The sequence below is a fragment of the Lupinus angustifolius genome, unplaced genomic scaffold (genome assembly GCF_001865875.1).
Source record: "Lupinus angustifolius cultivar Tanjil unplaced genomic scaffold, LupAngTanjil_v1.0 Scaffold_498, whole genome shotgun sequence".
Lineage (NCBI taxonomy): Eukaryota > Viridiplantae > Streptophyta > Magnoliopsida > Fabales > Fabaceae > Lupinus > Lupinus angustifolius.
Window position 1 is genome coordinate 29,306 of NW_017727867.1, and position 18,888 is coordinate 48,193.

The window sequence follows — 18,888 nt, forward strand, 5'->3', positions numbered from 1 at the left end:
TCCTTCTTGTTATTTTTTTTGTCTTGAAATCCCACAATCTCTTTTTTCACTCATTTTCTTGTCTCAGTCCTACAAACTAATGTCACCATTGAAAGTTTGAAACTTTAACTCCAAAAAATATTTAGAGATATACCTATCAGATTGTATTTATTAGAATGTTTTTTACTTTCACATTTAGAAGTATTTTTTGACGTTAAGATAAATAGTTAAATTGTATTTTTTACATTAAAACAAGTAGTGGTGAGAACCTATTTTTTTATATATTTTAGATATGATTATCTTTATATACGCAAACAAATAAATATCAGAATCTATTTTGTTCATAAGAGTATTATTACATTAGATTTAATGATGTACTGAAAAAAAAAAAAAATAGATTTTCCAACCACATTGGTCTAATCATTTAAGACTCCACTAGATTTTTAGGATGATTCTTAAGAGTAATACTTATTCTATTCAGATGAACAACCACACAACTCCAAAAAAATTATTCTTTATAAAAAAAAAAAAAAGAGGTGATAAAACACTCATGGTATCACTAAAAAAGATTAGATTTTCCATCAAAAAGTTGTGATACAAACAATAACTCTCCAAATTTCTACTAAAAAATAGAGATAAAAGGCCTAACATTTCCATGGATCTCTCCCCAAAAAAGCCCAAATCAACATTACATCCTTAAACGTGGCATATAACAATTGGCTTATGCTCAATCGAAATCACCCATATATAAATAAGTGTGTGCTGGCAACCCTACCCTTCTCTCTCTCTCTATAAACTTCCATCGATCTTTTCTATCTTCACAATCTCAGACACATAAAAACCCTTTCGCTCTCTTTCTCTCTCAAACAAAATCCATCTTCTTCATATAAAAGAACTCTTTTTTTGAATCCTTCGCGCTTTCTCCACTCTCACTCTTCTCCTCTTATCTTCTTCATTCTTATTCAATTCAATTCTCGTTCCTCACACTTCAAAACCTCAAAGGTCTGATCTTTGTATCTGATTTGTTTAAAACCTAATTCGACACATACAAATCCCAAATTCATATTTAATTTTCAAAAAAGAAGCACAGAAATTGATTAGGGTTGGTAAATTATCTTCGATTTTTAGGTTTTTAAAAGATTTGAGATCTGGGTTTTTTATTTATTTATATTTTTTATAAATAAAATTTTTCCTTTTTTATTAAGGAAAAAGGGTGTAAGATTTGGTACTAATTGGTATGAAACATGGTGGTTTTGTTGATTGTTATAGACTATAATATATAAAGTTAGGGTTCATGGCTGATCAAGGATTAGAAGGTAGCCAACCTGTGGATCTACAGAAGCACCCTTCTGGGATCGTCCCTACCCTTCAGTGAGTATCCATCTTTTTTATTTAATCGAAACTTGACCTGATATAGTTATCTAATTGAAGTGTATAATGTTGTATCTTATAACATGTATAGAACAATAACTAAGTCTTAATCCCGCTAGCCGGTTCTTATAAAATGTATGATGATAATTAAAATTCAGTTATTAAGTAATAATGATAATGGAAATTAATGAACTTACTTTTTGTTTTTGAGGATTTGAGTCACTTTGTGTGTCACATTGGAAAATCAGGTGATTTGTTTAGTTAGATTTAGGACTAAATGTGTCCTTGTGATTGGTTTGTCTTTTCTTTACATTTGATTTGTGGTAACTGTTGCTTCTCACGAGAAATTGTTGTAGGAGTTGTTACATCTTCATTATCAGCAACAAAGAACTGGTTTGTAATCCACAAGAGTTCTGCTTAAAATTTACCTGTACCTGTCCAACTTCTTCACCCCACTCTTCGATTCATATTCTAGAATTTAATTTAGCAAGGGTTTAGTTGCTACATTGTCCTATCAAGTGTTATCTCAGCTCGTCAGAGTTACAATCTCTATTTTTCGTTCAAATTTCAAGAAATTGAAGGGATTTTTTTGTTTCTGTTGACTTATTGCGCAAACAGACCAAACATTAGTGTTAGCTGCAGTCTTTCATGTAAAATCACCAAAAAGTAGGGAATTGTACTTTTGCACCACTACCACAGCTGCCACAAAGATGCTATCAGTGTTTTGGCTGAAAATTTCAATAACCTCCTTATGCCAATTTAGGGTAGTTCTTTTGTTTGCTTTGACATATTGCCATAACAGACCAAATTTTAGGATTAATATCACAATTTTGTGCTATAACACCACTCCAATAAGGAATCATGCTTTTTTGATAAAGGATTTTTCACCTTCTGATCAGACTGAGTATTACTTGCTCTCAGCTTCTGTTCTCAGAAGTCGAGTGGTTTAACACCCAATCTTTTGACTTTTTTCAATTGGTCCTTTGACTTAGAGTTGCTGTTATTAAATATTAACGATGAATACTTCAAGTTTTTTCTATGTTTTGAATGTTTTTGATGGATAAGTTTAGCATAATTATGTGTTAAGTCTTTAGATTGCATCTGCTATCTTCAGTGTAGTAGCCTCTCAGTGACCTGCTTTGCTCTGAAGGGATTTCAGGGGGGCTTCTTTGCACTGTGTTGTTTAAAACTTTGGGCTTTGTTATCTTAGCTTTAAATATTGGACTATCTCGTAATTTTGTCTCTATATTGGAATATCTATGAACTTCTTGTTTCCTTGTATCTATTTACACTGGAATATCTGATAATTTTGTATTTGCTTTGCAATATCTAATTTCTCAGTTCTATTTACAGTGTAGTATTTAGTAATCTTGCTTCTATACACTTTGGAATATCTAATAATTTTGCTTCTTTTACTCCAGTATATTCTACTGATCAAGCTGTTTGTATTGGCAGAAATATTGTGTCAACAGTCAATTTGGACTGTAAGTTGGACCTTAAAACAATTGCTCTTCAAGCTCGAAATGCGGAGTACAATCCCAAGGCAAGCTTCATATGTTGATATTGAGTTCCACCCAAAACGGATATGTGTAATTGTGCTTGTGCAATGAGATGTGATTATTAGTCATGTATATTGCTTTTGAAAAATTCAAGCCTTTCTGTTTGTGCTAGAGAAGCTTGGTTGATATAAGACCAATGTTAATATTAATATCGCCTTTGATATCATCTACATGTTATCAGTATTCTGTTTGTCTGAAATCAATAATTAACTTATTTAGTAGGTACACTACTTGTTGGCCGTTTGTACAGCTTGCTGATGTTTTTGTGTTTCTGTATAGCGTTTTGCTGCTGTGATCATGAGGATCAGGGAACCAAAAACAACAGCACTCATTTTTGCTTCTGGCAAAATGGTATTTTCCTTTGCTTCACCTACTGTCATTGAAGTGCATGTTTATTTTGGCTTTTAACATTTCCTAAAAGAAAAGAAAATCAGGTGAAGTTATTCAATAGTTTCTAGTTGTGCGATTCTCTTATCGAATTTCCTGTTTTCACTCTTGTACTTTAAGTAACTAAGTTTATAAGAGATCTTTTAACTGACAACTAGTGCAAACTGGTCACTCCATGGTCAAGATTTGTTCATTTGGCACTGGTATCACTGAATATGCTTGCAATGATGCAAACTATTAAATAAGTCTCTTTTTATTTCCATTTTTCTTTGGAGTTCTCTAATGTTCCTGATGTAAAAGAAAATATATTTAGTGTGGTGCGTTTAAACAGCTTCATTTTCTAATGCATTTTAAATTTAATTGATATTACTAGGTTTGTACTGGAGCTAAGAGTGAAGCACAGTCTAAATTGGCTGCAAGGAAGGTATGCTAATGTTCTTTTCTGTTTATATTATTGTTGATGTCTCAAGTCGAAGTCCTGGAGGTTTGTTAGGATGAAGAACCATTCTATTTTGGCATCTTGATTTTGAAGTTATTCATGTAGTTTGGGATAGAATAAGCTCTTTAAGCATTGGCTTTCCATTTGTATAAGCTTATTCCACATACTACTTTATTTGGTTGGGACCATGAAGCTGTTTATTCTTAAAGTTGTAAAGAATTTCCTAATCTGTCTTTTTTATTCTTTCAGTATGCTCGAATTATCCAAAAACTTGGTTTCCCTGCTAAATTTAAGGTACTGCTTCTGCTCTTGTTAACTGAACTGATAATGTTTTATCCGCTATTGCTTATTATTTCTTTTTCCATAGCAAAACTAGTACTTGATGACTGATTCTTTTTGTATATTGTTTAGGATTTCAAGATTCAGAACATTGTTGGCTCTTGTGATGTCAAGTTCCCCATCAGGCTAGAGGGTCTTGCATATTCCCATGGTGCTTTCTCAAGCGTAGGTTTATATATATATATATGTGCATGTTTGTGTGTATATTGATTTTCTTCATAGATAGTGGGGGGGCTCTGGTGACTGTACATTGAACATTATTATTATTTTGTTTCATAGTTAACATTAAGCCATCATATTCAGTGATCTTCTAACAATATTTATTTTGTTTCATTGATTGATATTTCCTGATGTGAAATAATGTATAGAAATCAAAATTTTATTTTCTCTAATGTAATATGTTGCAAACTACTGAAATCATTGCAGATACTTGTTTAAAATTTAGACTGAGGGAAAGGTTGAATTTAGCAAGTTGCATTATATGTAATGGTAAAGGAAGCTTAAATGTTAGAAAATGCTGTCTTCAGTTGTGTGTCTATAATATGTGTCAGTTAGTTTTCTCGTGTCTTTTTTTATGTACTACAGTACAAAAGTATTACATCATGGTTGCATGTTGAACTTGCTTGTTTGTGGTTGGTTGTAGTATGAACCGGAGCTGTTTCCTGGACTCATCTACCGTATGAAACAACCGAAGATTGTTTTGCTTATATTTGTTTCTGGAAAAATTGTTCTAACAGGAGCCAAGGTAACATATTTGCTTATAATTCCGTCATGATTTATTCATTTGCATATTTCTGGTTCACTGGTATACTGTTGTATTGTTTTGATTTTTCAATCATTTTTAGGTGAGAGATGAGACCTACACCGCCTTTGAGAACATATATCCTGTGCTTACTGAGTTTAGGAAAAACCAACAATGGTATGGGCATGACTCTTTTTGTTTATCTTTTCCAGTGGAATTTATCGGGTATACGATTGCGCTGCAATTTTCAGCGAGCCTACTTTTGTTTCGTTTTCTTCCTTTAGCTATCACGATTATAACTGCTTGAGATGTTGATCCTGGACTATACATTGTACTTGCCATTATTTTAAATTACGGTTGCGGTTACGGTGACTACGGTAATTATGGCCATTGCGATGTGGAATGCAGACATCGTGTTGTGAATCATTATGATTAAAAAATATTTTGAATTTGATACGGCTCGATGCGGTTGTAATGCAGTCGCCTCATTGTGATTTGGTGTTACATTGCAATTGCGATGTGATATGGTTGTGGTGGTCATTGCAACCGCAATATTACGTAGAAACACATGTTTTCCACCTGCACTATTCACGAGTACTTACCATCTAATATGTGATGTTAATGCAGATTGATTTGAAGAGCAGGAGCAAGGTGGTCTTACAAGGAAGTTGATGTTACTGTAAATATTAAGGCAAAGGAGATATCTGGATTGATACAAATTAAGACAGCCGTTTATGTTGTTCTGTCTCTTTTTTTGGCGGGTCTTTGTAGTAGAGTGAGGGGATTGTTTTTATTGAATTGTCATTAAAAAATGATTTTGAATGGGCAGAAAAAAAAGTGGAGGAGCTAGATGGAAAATAACAGAGTTCTTTTACAGTTCGCATCTCATGTAGATTTTTAACTGTTTTGATATAAGGTTCGGTTTAATCTCTTGGAATTGATGACAATTACTGTTTCTGATGGCCTTATTTCTGAGTATTATAACCGTCAACAACAAATCAAAATTTTGATCTGTCAAATCTAAAACTGCTTTAAATAATTAATATTTTACTTAAACTTTAAAACACTAGACTCTACACTACTGATTTATAACTTTAGTCATTAGTTCTTTGTATTATGATTAGTATTATTAAAAGACAAAATGTATCTTGTAATTTGTTAAATTAACTGGCATGTTAACTGGTTTCTGATGTTGCTGCATGCTGACATGTGCAAATTATATTAAAGTTGAAGTTGTTAAGACACTTCTTACTTAGCAATCAAGAAGATGTTGATTTAATAGTTTAAGGTTTTACCTTATTCTGAAGGTTGAGAGTTTGATTTTTTTAGAGCAAACATTTATTGGGAGGGATAACTATGAACCCTAAAAATGATTAGTTTCTTGTCCAAAAATGAGAAGATGCCCTTAGTAATCTCAACAAAATAGCTTATGTAACACGCTAAAATTCCAGAAATCTTAGATTAATAATGGAGTGAAGTGATTTGGAGTGGAAGTTCAAACTATTTTATGCCCAACATTGCAGATTTTGGGGTGGACATTAAGTGGGAAGAAAAGCACTAATCTATTTTTATAATAATTTGAGAAGACTTATATTTTGATTCTCTGTCGGTGCAAATATTCGTCGTTAATAATGCGGCAGAGACTCAGTTGTGTCATATCCGTAAAATGTCTATAAATAAAAAATTTGGGACTATGTCCGTTTAAAGTTTGAATGTAATATCTTGTATTATTAATGGTAATGGAGTATCTCCTTATATAAGGAGATAAGTTATCTTTTCTGCCAGTGAAATCATGACATGTGTCATATTTCATCATTTTCTATAAAAATATTTTTAAAAATAAACAAAATAGCACACATGTCACATTTTTACTGGCCAGAGGAGATAAGTTATCTCCTTATATAAGGAGATACATTATTCTCATTATTAATATGTAAATATTAATATACATTTAGTATATCATCCACCGTTTATTTATATCATTTTTTGAAGAGCTAATAGTGATTAAAATAAATGATCGATGATGGACTAATTGTATATCAAACTTTTACGTTATCACTATATACATATTTTGGACAAACTCCAATGTAATTGAGTAACAGACCATACACATATTGATTAGGGGTATAAAAGTTTGGTTTGGTATGGTATTTAGTGCATTTCAGTGATCAAATCCATCACAAATACATGGTTTAGTTTAGCTTAATTAATCGCAAATTTAATTACAAGAACTGAACCAAACTACTTTTGAACGATTCGGTTCAGTTCGGTTCTGCGAATTTTCCTATTTTTTATAAAAAAATATTGCACCAATTTAAAGTTTAAAATATATTACAAGAGATATTATTTGTTTATAAAAGGAAAAACACAACTATTGTTATAAAAAATATGAATCATATATAGAATGAGTTAATATTGAAACTCATAATTATGGATGGCAATGAAAACCAAACCCGTGAGTACCCGCCCGAATCGAACCCAAATATTATGGTAAAAACCCAATGTGATTGAGTTCAGGTTTTACCCGGATTTAATTTTTGGGTTTGGTAGAGCAAATACTCGAACCCCCTATATAATGTAATTCAGTTTAAAATTGAAATTTTTATTATGTGTCCATTATTTTTAATTTTTAATTTTACTTTACATGCTATTGGATCTTCAAACATAAGATAAATGAAATAATACAAGAAAAAATAGAAATGTTAAAGAAAAAGAAACAAAAATGATATCATACTTTCCTTAGAACATTTGTAATTGTCCATTTTTTCCGAGTTCGGGTTACCCGAAACCCGACGAGTTCGGGATGATATCTTTATTTTTAACCCGTTGAGTTTGGGTTCCGGTTTTGAATTTCAGGTTGAGGTTTGGGTATGTGCAAACCCAACCCCGCCCCGTTGTCATTCCTACTCATAATTGTGTTAGTTACATATATAACATTTATGTAATTTATGAAGAAAAAAACGAATAATCACATATATAATAATACAATACACATTTAGTAATATATATAAATAAATAAATAAGTAACTATATAATAATACAATTCACAATTAATAACATACATAATAATTTAGTAATATATATATATATATATAACTTTACAATTCATAATTAGTAACACATATAACAGTCCATGTATAACAATGTATGATATATGTTAGTTTCCAATTTAATATCGCAAAAGTTAGATAATATGTTCTAAATCATCAAGATATTAAGAAACAATTTAGCAAATAATAACATATATAAACTAACATAGTAACAATTTAGTAACTTATATAACTACAATTGACGCAAAATTTATAATTTAAGTCACAAAATTATTTTATGAATTTAAACAACAATACAATATCATTCTCTACTATCAAATTCTTTAATATGATGTTCAGTTCAATCGTTCCTAAATTTATAAAACCATCAATTTACAGTTTAAACCATAATCACTTACACTCCTAACATTGATAGATATTAAAATGTAAAAAACAAAAAAAACTAAAGAAAAAGAAATTAATTAAAAATGATGAATCACATCTAGTTGATTAAATCATATCAAATTTTGTAGGCAATAAATATTACATGACAAATTATTTAATTTCAATTAGTAATATCGAGTAAGTCAATGTAAAAAACAATATTACATATATATTAATTATATTATATTCTCTGTACCAAAAAAAAATTATAGAATAAATTATACTGACACCCCTGAGTTTTAGTGAAATTACACAAACTACCCCTTATTTTTTACACATACACAAACCTCCTCTAATTTTTGTACTTACACTGACCACCCCTGCATAAGAAATAAGTGTAATCTTTTAAACAAAAAATGTGATAAATGCAACTAAGTTAAACAAAACATGATATATTGTGGAGACAAGTCCAAATAATATATGAGTCAATATTTCTTTATTATTTTTGTGTAGGTGATCAGTGTAATAGAAATATAAAACAAGGGAATATTTGTGCAGGTGTAGAAAAATGAAGGATAATTTATATAATTTCACTAAAACTAAATGGGTGCCAGTTTAATTTAGTGAAATTTATATTATGTTCTAGAGTAATAGAATTAACCCTACAGGTTGGGAGCATTGTTCAATGAAAATGTTTGTGGGCTTGATTGGTAAATAAATTGGATAAAATAGGTAAACCCATTAAAAATATATCCATCGACTAAGAAATTAATGAAGTTATAATCTCTAAAACAATTTTCTGGTTGAAGCCCAGATCCGCAAGTCTTCCAACAGTTCAACTTGTTCACCTCAACCAAGATCTCCCCAATATAATTATCACTTGAAGACATCAAAACCATCTTGCAAAATCAAAGAAATATAGATCTACAAAGTAACCACTTTGCTTAAATGTGAAACAGTCTTTTCAACCAAATCTAACCTAACAGTTAGAAATATACAGAGTTATCACTTCGGTCCTTAGTACAAAAGTAATTGGAAATATGTAGTGAAGTCTTTTGAAAACTAAAGGAACTAATGCTAGAAGAGTAGAAGTGCAGTTAAACACTTAGACTAAACAAGTATGCATCCATCGATTAAATATTAGTATTCATATCATACATATTGTTAACAACATTCATAACCAATATGATAAAATATAAAAAATTATTAAATTAGATTCCTAAAGATATGATATATTGATTATGTAAACCATTAGATTCTTTGAAACATGATGCTCTTTTCCATTGATTACATATTTTGTATAGATTAAAGTAATATTCTTACCAACATTCTTAACCGACCTTAGCTCAGTTGGTAGAGCGGAGGACTGTAGTTGTATCTAATGACAGAAATCCTTAGGTCGCTGGTTCGAATCCGGCAGGTCGGATTTTTAATTCCATTTTTTGTTTCTGTTTACACATCTTTCAATTCTTCTAACATTACCTATCCTACTATTTCTCTAATTTTAATGACTTGTCAAGCAGTTTCTCATTTTGTAACTGTTTCAATTTTTTTAAAATGCACATATTACTTCATTTCACTTTAATTCTCCTTTTAACACTTTCCACTATACTATTTATCGTTTTAGGAATCACACACAAGAAGCTTAATTGCATTTATCCTTGTTTGCCTTCATTGAATTAAATATGGTATATTATAAGTTGTTAGAGATATTTTTGTCAAAATCCATTATTTAAAATTAATGATTAACAATTTCAATGATTTTCTTAATCTTTACATATTATCTTAAACTTAAAGAACTCAACTTTTTATGCTTGTGTTGGTAGAAGAATAAGGCCACAAGTGAATAATTTTATATATCTTTAAGCTAGAACTGCTTGTAGCAAAATAGACCATGTGCGGAATCTCTCCATTTTTTGTCAATGGATTCAATTTTTATATTTAACCATTCACTCTATGAGTCCCACTTTTATAACATAAATATTGAGGTTCTATTCCAAGTTGCCAGACATAAAAACATGAGTGGCTATATTAAAAGAGCAATAGTTCAATCTACTGTCCTCGAGAGACGAGTCCGACCAATAAATCAAAAGCAAAAAAGACCATTTTGACTGAGTTTTTACTATGGGGATCTGCTGTCCCCAACCATGTCCCTGACCAATTACAATGAAACAAAACTGATAAAGTTATAAATATTTAATTTTTTAACTGACGTGACATAATATAATTAATCTGGGACAAAGTTTGAGACAGGATTTAGGACAGCAGATCTTTATCCAGTTTTTACACTCAGCTTCAAACGAATTTGATCACATTTTCTGGACACCGAGTTGCGGCTATTAAATATATTTTTAATGATAAATATAATATTTTTAATGACTAGATGAATTTCTAGTTAAACGCTTCCTGGACTATATTTCATTGGTAAAGGGCTAGTGGCCAACACCAATTCTACCAAAAAGTGAGACATCCTATATGCCACTTGATGTAATTAGTCAATAAAATACTTAATTATCAAAATTTTAAATTAAATATATTTTTCCAACCGATCAAGAAAGTAACACATGGAATGACACTTTTTGGGACAACAGATATACTCACGCCTATATCGTAGCTTCTCATTAAGACCAACTATCATATTGTTTCTCATTAAGACATCAAATTGCTGCATAACATGATCAACTCTCCTCCATTAATAATAATGATAAGCATAATTGCTGCATATTTAAAGATTATGCAACGTGAGAGAATGTATAGCTCCACCCCCAATTACTCTGAACTGTATGATTGATAACTTGTTACCCAACATGTATTCCTATCCATGCTATGTTATGTAAACATCAATCTCCCTTACAATGAAGAAAGGGAGATACAATGTTTTCAGTATTCTAAACTCATCATCAAAGGAGGCTTATTTGCCTCAAGAGAACAAGGTTGTTTTTCAAGTCCCTTAAGTCCTGTCACTATCCAAGTTTTTAATCAAATGACCAAAATGACTGTACATCTTGGTCCGGATGCTGACCCTTAGAGACAGATGGCTTCCCAATGCTTTCCACAGAACCATGTAATGGCCATTCCTTTTTGCCTTCATTTCTGAAAAGTAAACAGACACAATCTGTTAAACTACAACTAAAAAACAGACTTGTTCTCATATATAAAAGTTGAAGGATAAATACTATCACGACAACATAAGCTAAAGAGAAGATAATAAAAAAGGTGGCCCAATGCACAAGGCTCTCACTTAGTGTGCTCTGGAAATGATAGATGTATGCAACCTCACCCACACAAGTGGAGAGGCTGTTTCCAAGATTTGAACGCGTGACCTCATGGTCATTACACTTTACCGCTGCGCCAAGCTCACTCTCTCCAAATATGCATATCAGAGAAGGAAACATTTATGTCTGTCTTGGTACAGGATTAAGGTCAAGCAGTTCAAATCTAAACTAACAAAAAAACACAAAAAGCTTCCCCATTGTTTCTTCAATCGTCTACTTCCATAAGTCAGTAATTTATGACTATTTTACTGCTGGCATACTTATGAGTATTGATCAAAATGATTACGACAATGACTTGGTAAAAGCTACACATATTTATATGCCATTTCATGTCTCAATCAAATGCAATAACAGAAGAGAGGGTAAAGCCAGGCAAGTATATTGTTCAACACCAGCATCTAAATTACCTTTGGCCCTGTACAAGTATCTACCCATTTATTAAGATTATTGAAAAAGGAATTTATTTCACCACTACATCAGCATAATTGCAAAGATATTTTGACACAATCATCTGACACCTAACTTGCACTAGATTCATTTTTACCATATGAATAAATAACAATTTTTTTTTTAATGCGGATACCCACATTTGGAGACAAATTCAACATTGTCTTTGGAAATATATATGCTTGTTCAATTTCCTATTCCTGATTTTTTGGAAATATACATACCGGTGAACAGATTGACTTCATTCGTCTCATACTAGATATGTCTATTTCTTATTTCTATGATTATGATATTCTTTATCTCACTTTATAAATGTACATACACCAAATGTCAATTAACACCTAAAAGCATTGAACACAGTTCATTCCCACATCTAAAACATGAAATGAATGAAGTTTCTTAATTACTTTTTCTTGCATGGAGAAGACTTTATAATCCTGCTGGCTTTCAGGATGGATCAAATTTTGATCAAGGTAGGTTAAACAATACGACAGGGAAATATTGACGAGGTAACCTGAACCGGTAGCAAAGTTGGTAGATCTGGGGTGAAAAAGTGAACACCAGATCGCCAGTTTGGGCACTGGGAAGAGCCACGTTGGAATTCAAATGGTAGCCACAGGTTTGGGGATCAGTCCGGTTTCAGCCAATATACCCCGTCATTAGAAAAATACCACAGGGAAATATGCATAGCTACAGATAAATATGCATTCAGCCTCTTAAATAAAACTTTGATTGCCAATAGTGGCATAGTGGAGTAGAGTGGGACTTGAGCAGAAAACTAGATGTTATACAAAAACTAACCATCCCAAGTGAAGCCTAGACACAAACACTTGTGCTTAAAAAAATTCAAGAATTCCTCACAATCCATGAACACCATAAATCCCAATCACAAAAAATATGCTCATGCATTGGGATGTTTCTCAAACGTGTAAGCTATAACACATTGTAAGTGGGGAAACACAAAAGATTATGTCATTGCATAAAGAAACCAATTTCTATCATGGTTCTATAACTCATTCTGAATATATCATTTAGTCATTTACACTGAAAACAAAAAATTCCAAAGTATGAGTACCTGGATAAAATGAGTAATTCAAGTAAACAGTAAATTAGAAGAAACAAAATATCCAGGCTAAAGGACATTGTATTTCAGTATTTATAGCTCTACGATTCACTTCATCATATAGCTAAATGTTCTAACATCCTATATATACACAATAACACAAAGCTAGATGGAAGAAAATAGCCCATAAAAGTTATTTACTCACTTGGACCAATTGTTAAGTGTATAACTGTCAAGCACATTGTTGCCAGCACCCGCCTGCGCTTTAAGGCCGCCTGTCAATTGTGGAAATAAACCATTCTGTGACCAAGGATCATAACTAGAACCAGTAACATGGCTGTAGGTCCCACTACTCTGACCATGGAGAAAAACATTTTGTGGAGAATGAGTACTGGAAATTATACTATCATCTTTATTAAAGGGAGATGCCATAGTCTTCTGTGAAGATGGAAGCACAAAATGATCTTTCTTTGGTATGTTCATTTGTGAGGGTAAAAGCCAGCTTCCTGAGCCACCAACCAAACCTAAGCCTTCCTGACCAAGAAGGGAAGTATTCCACATCTGCCATGTTCCTTTAGCATTAGCAGTTGCATCATCCAAAGGAAACACATGCAAATCTGGGACCTGAGGAGCACTTGGAAACTGATTGGAACAGCTATGCTTTTCTCGGGACAGTGGGGATTCAATTGGAGATGGCTTATTGACCTCAGAACCAGCAGTTGAATTTTTTGAAGTGTGAGGCTTATCTACTTCCTTACCTGTCATAAAGCCACTTCCCAAATCCAACTGAAAATCATCAAGTGACTCAGAAACAGGTCCAAGCAAGGATAGCGGATCTGGTACATAACAAGGGTCTTCAAAAAGTTCTTGTTCTTCATGTCTAAAGTCATGTGATGCCTCCCCAACTGGAGAGAATAAAGGTTCAATGGGAGGAGAAAAACCTAAGCTACTGCTACCTGATCCATTTGGAAAAGTGGAAAGATTAAATGGTGATGGAAGACCAAAATGGATTGGATTATCAAAAGACTGTGTAATTGATGATTGGCCAGATAGCTGCGGGCTTCTGTCTTCTGCTTGAATTTTAGAATTTGGCCTACATATTACATTTGAAGTTGAAGACCGAGGAACAGATGAGGATCGAGTAAACAATTGCTGCCATGATTTTTTAGGTGCTGTCCATGGCTGTTGTTCTGGGAGAACCTGCATGGATCAAATCATCATTGTAATACTATTTCTTTCTAAAATCTTGTTAAACACTGACTAAGGTAGGTTACCACAGATAGAAAGTAATTTATATTAACTAGAGTATCCTGGGTCATTATTCATAAATCCCAAAGACCAAAAGTTTAGGGTGTGGGCAAATAAACCTAAATGTTGGTGAAAGGATGGGATATAACACTAATTTGTAAAATCCACCAAAAGTTATGACAAAAAAAAAGTAAATAATATTCCAAAATCAATCAAGCTTCTAAAGTGCCTACCAGAACATTATCATGCTGATGCAAATAAATGAGGATACAAAGAATTGCAGCTTACAGAATGATTGATGTTCCTATCATCTCCTTTCGTGTTAGATTTTGCAGTCAGATGTTCAGGGTGACCTATATCTCTCCTAACGGGAGCAGTATGAACATGATATACAGAACTGTTAGACTTGTTATCTTTCACCGCATTGGTAGAAAAATTAGTACTCCTTCCAAAACCAAATGCTTTAGAAGACAAAATCGTACCCCGCATACGATCAAGATACCTAGCTCCAGCACTTCCCTGGTTATAATTGTTTATAGCATTTTTACCATGTATATTATCTGTATTTAGTCCCTTGCCACTCTCTGGGACATATTTTCGCTGCTCTCTATAATCAGTTACAGTCTTTCTGTCACACTCCCTCTTCCGTTCACTTTCCTTGTCAGTTCTTTTTTCCAAATCTTCAACATCAGAGTTGCTCTTACTGGACCCTTTATCTTTTTCTTTTCTCTTTTCCTGCCGCTTCCTTTCGGCTTCTTTCTTACTATCTTTGTCCCTGGCGGGGTACGACGGTTTGCAGTAACCTTTTTCAGCTTCTATTTTCTCATCTCTCAGTTTCCTACGTTCCTCCACCAATCTGGCAACTTCCTGCCTCTGTTTCCTCTCTTCCTCCTCCAAAAGTTCCTTCTCCATCCTAGCCTGCCTTTTCTCCTCAGCTTTTCTGCGTGACTTTTCCACTCTACTCTCATGAAGTCCTCCCCCATTATCACCCTGCTTCACTATATGTTTAGCATCAGATGAACACTCCTCCCTAGAACCAAAACAAAAAATCTTGCGCCAGAGCCACCTAATGCTCAAGAAAAAAGATGTCAAAACCCTGCAAGCATAAAACAAAACACCGCCATACGACTTTTCGGTCAAGCAATTATCATTTCCTCCAAAAACACCGCCACCACTCCCACTCATTCTCCAACTGCTAGCCTTACTCGAAACCGACCCACCAACCCAATTCCTATTCTCCAACCAGTCCTGACCACCACACATCCACCCGTTCTCATTCCAAACCTTCCCATCTAAAATCTTCCCACCCTTTCCCATCAACTCCTTAACTATCCCAGAACTCGAAACCCCAATCCCAGGCAGGTCCAACACCGGCCGCTTCGACACATGCCCGCAGTACGAGCACATAAACCGTCCCCCACCAGGATTCTGATCCCTATACGGGTTCAAACAATTCCTGCACCGCCTCGTGGCAGTTTTCCTCAACTTCTGCAACTCCATAGCCTCATACCTCTTCCTCTCCCTCAACCTCGCGTTTCTCCTAACCCTCCACGCGGATAGCTGTGGCATGAAAATCTCGTACCAAAATAGAGTCACCAACAACACGAAAACGCAAGCCAACCGTGGCGAAGTGATCTCGAACCGAAACGCCGGTGGTAGAAGCTGAGACAGTGCCCATAACCCAATTAACGGAATAATCAACCAAGGTAGCATCGTTGCGACCCGGCGAGACCACTTCTGAATCACACACAGAATACACATTATACTCTAACCCTAAGAAAAATCAAAGTTCCTATAATGAAAGATTTCAACTTTTCCTCTTTCGCCTTTCTACGAAAATTAAAATTGCTCGGAGACAAAACCCTAATCCAGTAACAGTATTTAACGATAAAGAATACAGTGAGGAATGGAAACTTCAGAACACGAAAATTTTACAGTGAAAAGAAAAAAAGGGAAAGAAAAAAAATTTGGAATCATTCAATGGCAACGAGGTCCATGATAGTTTACGAGAAAATGGTGAAGCAAATGAGACTGGGGTAACCAAATGGGTTCGGAAGTGAAAGTCGGGTAAATTTCCAATTCGGGTTCGTTATTTGTTTGGCTTTTCTGAGAAGATATACACATAAAGGACAAGACATATTAGATTTGAAGATGGAAAAATATTATTTTACTTACTACTAATAAACATAAAACAATAAATAATCACAACTATAATTAATTTTTAATTTTAAATTTATTTTTTTGTATTATTAATAACTATTTTAAACTTTCAAACAATACTTTCATTTTTTTATATTAATATATTATTAATCTTTCATACATTCTATTATTTTTATCTTCTTTCTTTCTCAACCCAATAGAAACACAATAACATAAGAGATTAAAATCTATGCACTGACATTGTAAAGTTTTTTACACTGTCAGCACATCATCCACTATTGATTTATAATACTTTTGTTTGAAAGTCAATACTAGCACATGAATGAATGGTGGAGATTTGCTGACAGTGTAAAAATCACTTACACTGTCAGTGTACACATATTAAATCAATAACATAAAAAACACCTATAATAATTATTAGAGGTACAAAATAAAAAATCTGGGTAAGTTTTATATATATTATATCAATTGTTATATGTTATCTTTTAAGTTTTTACTATCTATTGAGTTTATATGTTGTATTATATATCAGAAAAATAAAAATATAGGTGACCGACATGGAATGCCGATTGACACACTAGTTAAAAAATAAAATGAATCAAACAAGAATACACTAATATATATCTTTTTATAAGCTATTTTTTCTTCCTATAATGTAGATTATTTCTTACCAATGAAAAAGACAAATGTAATGATACCTTTTCTTTAAGGAATTATAAGAATTAAATTCAATATTTGGCCTGATATGATAACCAATGGTCGAATGAGGTCTTGCACGGTTGAATTATCATCTTGTTGGTTCTATATATAGTTAAAAGAGTAAATTACACTGACACCCCCTGAGTTTTAGTGAAATTATATAAACCACCTCTTACTTTTTTACAGTGAAATTACACAAACCACCCCTCACTTTTTTACACCTACACAAAACCCCCTGTTTTTTATACTTTCATTACACCGACCACCCCTGCACGATAAATAAATGTAATCTTTTAAACAAAAAATGTGATAAACACAATTAAGTTAACCAAAACATGACATATTGTGGAGACAAGTCCAATATATAAGTCAATATCTCTTTATTATTTTTGGTTCATTACGATAAAGTATAAAAGCGATCTCACTTTTTTACACCTACACAAAACCCCTATTTTTTATACTTTCATTACACCGACCACCCCTGCACGATAAATAAATGTAATCTTTTAAACAAAAAATGTGATAAACACAATTAAGTTAACCAAAACATGACATATTGTGAAGACAAGTCCAAATAATATATAAGTCAATATCTCTTTATTATTTTTGGTTCATTACGATAAAGTATAAAAGCGATTTAAACAATATTTCTTTAGAACGGTTGATGCATTTTGTAACAAAAAATAACGAAAATACATTGATTTGTTTATTATTTGGACTTGTCTCAACAATATATCATATTTTGTTTAACTTAATTATATTTATCATATTTTTTGTTTAAAAGATTACACATATTTCTCATGTAGGGGTGGTCAGTGTAATGAAAGTATAAAAGCTAGGGGGTTTGTGTAGGTGTAAAAAAGTGAGGAGTAATTTGTGTAATTTCACTAAAACTTAGGGGGCGTGAGTGTAATTTATTCTAGTTAAAATTTATTTATATGAAAATGCATCTCGAACCAGCCCAAACCAAGTTGTGTGTTGTGTTATGTAAACTCCAATAGCATTATATTAAAGAATTACAATCTATACAAAAAATAATCTTATAGCAAAGTAAATAGTTGTGACCTATTATTTTTTGTTGCATTTTCCAGTAAATCGTATTAAAAGATCATTAAATAATGGAAAATACAATTGTGAAAATATTAAATTGTTACAACATAAACAAAATATTAAATTCATTTTTGTTGACAAAATAGTCTATAAAAAAACAGATTCAACAAAATCAATATTTTTTCTTCATTTATGGGTTTCAACAATTGATTCTAAATGTAATGAGAAAGGTTTATGTCTTCTTGACAATCATGTTCACCATCTTCTTCTTCATTATCATACTTTACAATAAAAATTGGCTATGTTAATATATGAGAAAAAAATGTATGTACTGACATGGTAAGAAATTGTTACACTGTTACTACATCGTCTACCATTCATATTTTATTATCATTTACTTTTGAACATAAGTAATACAAATGAATGATGAATAATATAATGAATGTGTATAAATTTTTTCATTGGCATATTACACTCTTAATATAGGATGGACATCTACTGTCCCAAAACAGTGTACCACTTCTTATGCCACTACTTGTGATTGATTAGAAAAATAATTAATTATTAAAATTTTAATTTAAATATATTTTTTAACCAATCATAAGCAGTGACACATGAAGTGACACACTTTGTGGGACAACATATGTGCTCCTCTTAATATATTATTATGTTGATCATTGGATGTTTTAATGCTTAATGGTTTGACATATTTAAAGC

At 32.4% G+C, this 18,888-nt stretch overlaps 2 protein-coding genes and 1 non-coding gene across 5 annotated transcripts; 2 read left to right on the top strand and 1 right to left on the bottom strand.

Moving 5' to 3' along the window:
* The first annotated feature begins 731 nt into the window (after nucleotides 1-731).
* Nucleotides 732-5,794, top strand: LOC109341555 (TATA-box-binding protein). The gene is made up of 10 exons (XM_019579498.1): nucleotides 732-981; nucleotides 1,249-1,350; nucleotides 2,806-2,893; nucleotides 3,189-3,260; nucleotides 3,670-3,720; nucleotides 3,985-4,029; nucleotides 4,147-4,239; nucleotides 4,718-4,819; nucleotides 4,920-4,993; nucleotides 5,444-5,794. Coding segments are annotated over exons 2-10 (603 nt in total). The 5' UTR covers nucleotides 732-981; nucleotides 1,249-1,273; the 3' UTR covers nucleotides 5,445-5,794.
* Nucleotides 5,795-9,564: 3,770 nt separating this feature from the next.
* TRNAY-GUA lies at nucleotides 9,565-9,655 on the top strand. Its single transcript is given in 2 exon segments — nucleotides 9,565-9,601; nucleotides 9,620-9,655. It is a non-coding gene; the product is annotated as a tRNA-Tyr (tRNA).
* Nucleotides 9,656-11,174: 1,519 nt separating this feature from the next.
* On the bottom strand, nucleotides 11,175-16,397 carry LOC109341554. 3 transcript variants are annotated; one of them, XM_019579497.1, is made up of 4 exons: nucleotides 14,551-16,397; nucleotides 13,480-14,214; nucleotides 13,220-13,422; nucleotides 11,175-11,322 (listed from the first exon to the last, which is right to left on the bottom strand). In XM_019579497.1, the coding sequence occupies exons 1-4, from the start codon at nucleotides 16,021-16,023 to the stop codon at nucleotides 11,205-11,207; spliced, it is 2,529 nt and encodes an 842-aa protein (XP_019435042.1). In that variant the 5' UTR covers nucleotides 16,024-16,397; the 3' UTR covers nucleotides 11,175-11,204. The 3 variants fall into 3 exon arrangements, with proteins under 3 accessions (XP_019435042.1, XP_019435041.1, XP_019435040.1); XM_019579496.1 differs by having other exon boundaries at nucleotides 13,220-13,633; nucleotides 13,682-14,214; nucleotides 14,551-16,396; XM_019579495.1 differs by having other exon boundaries at nucleotides 13,220-14,214; nucleotides 14,551-16,396.
* Nucleotides 16,398-18,888: the final 2,491 nt, after the last annotated feature.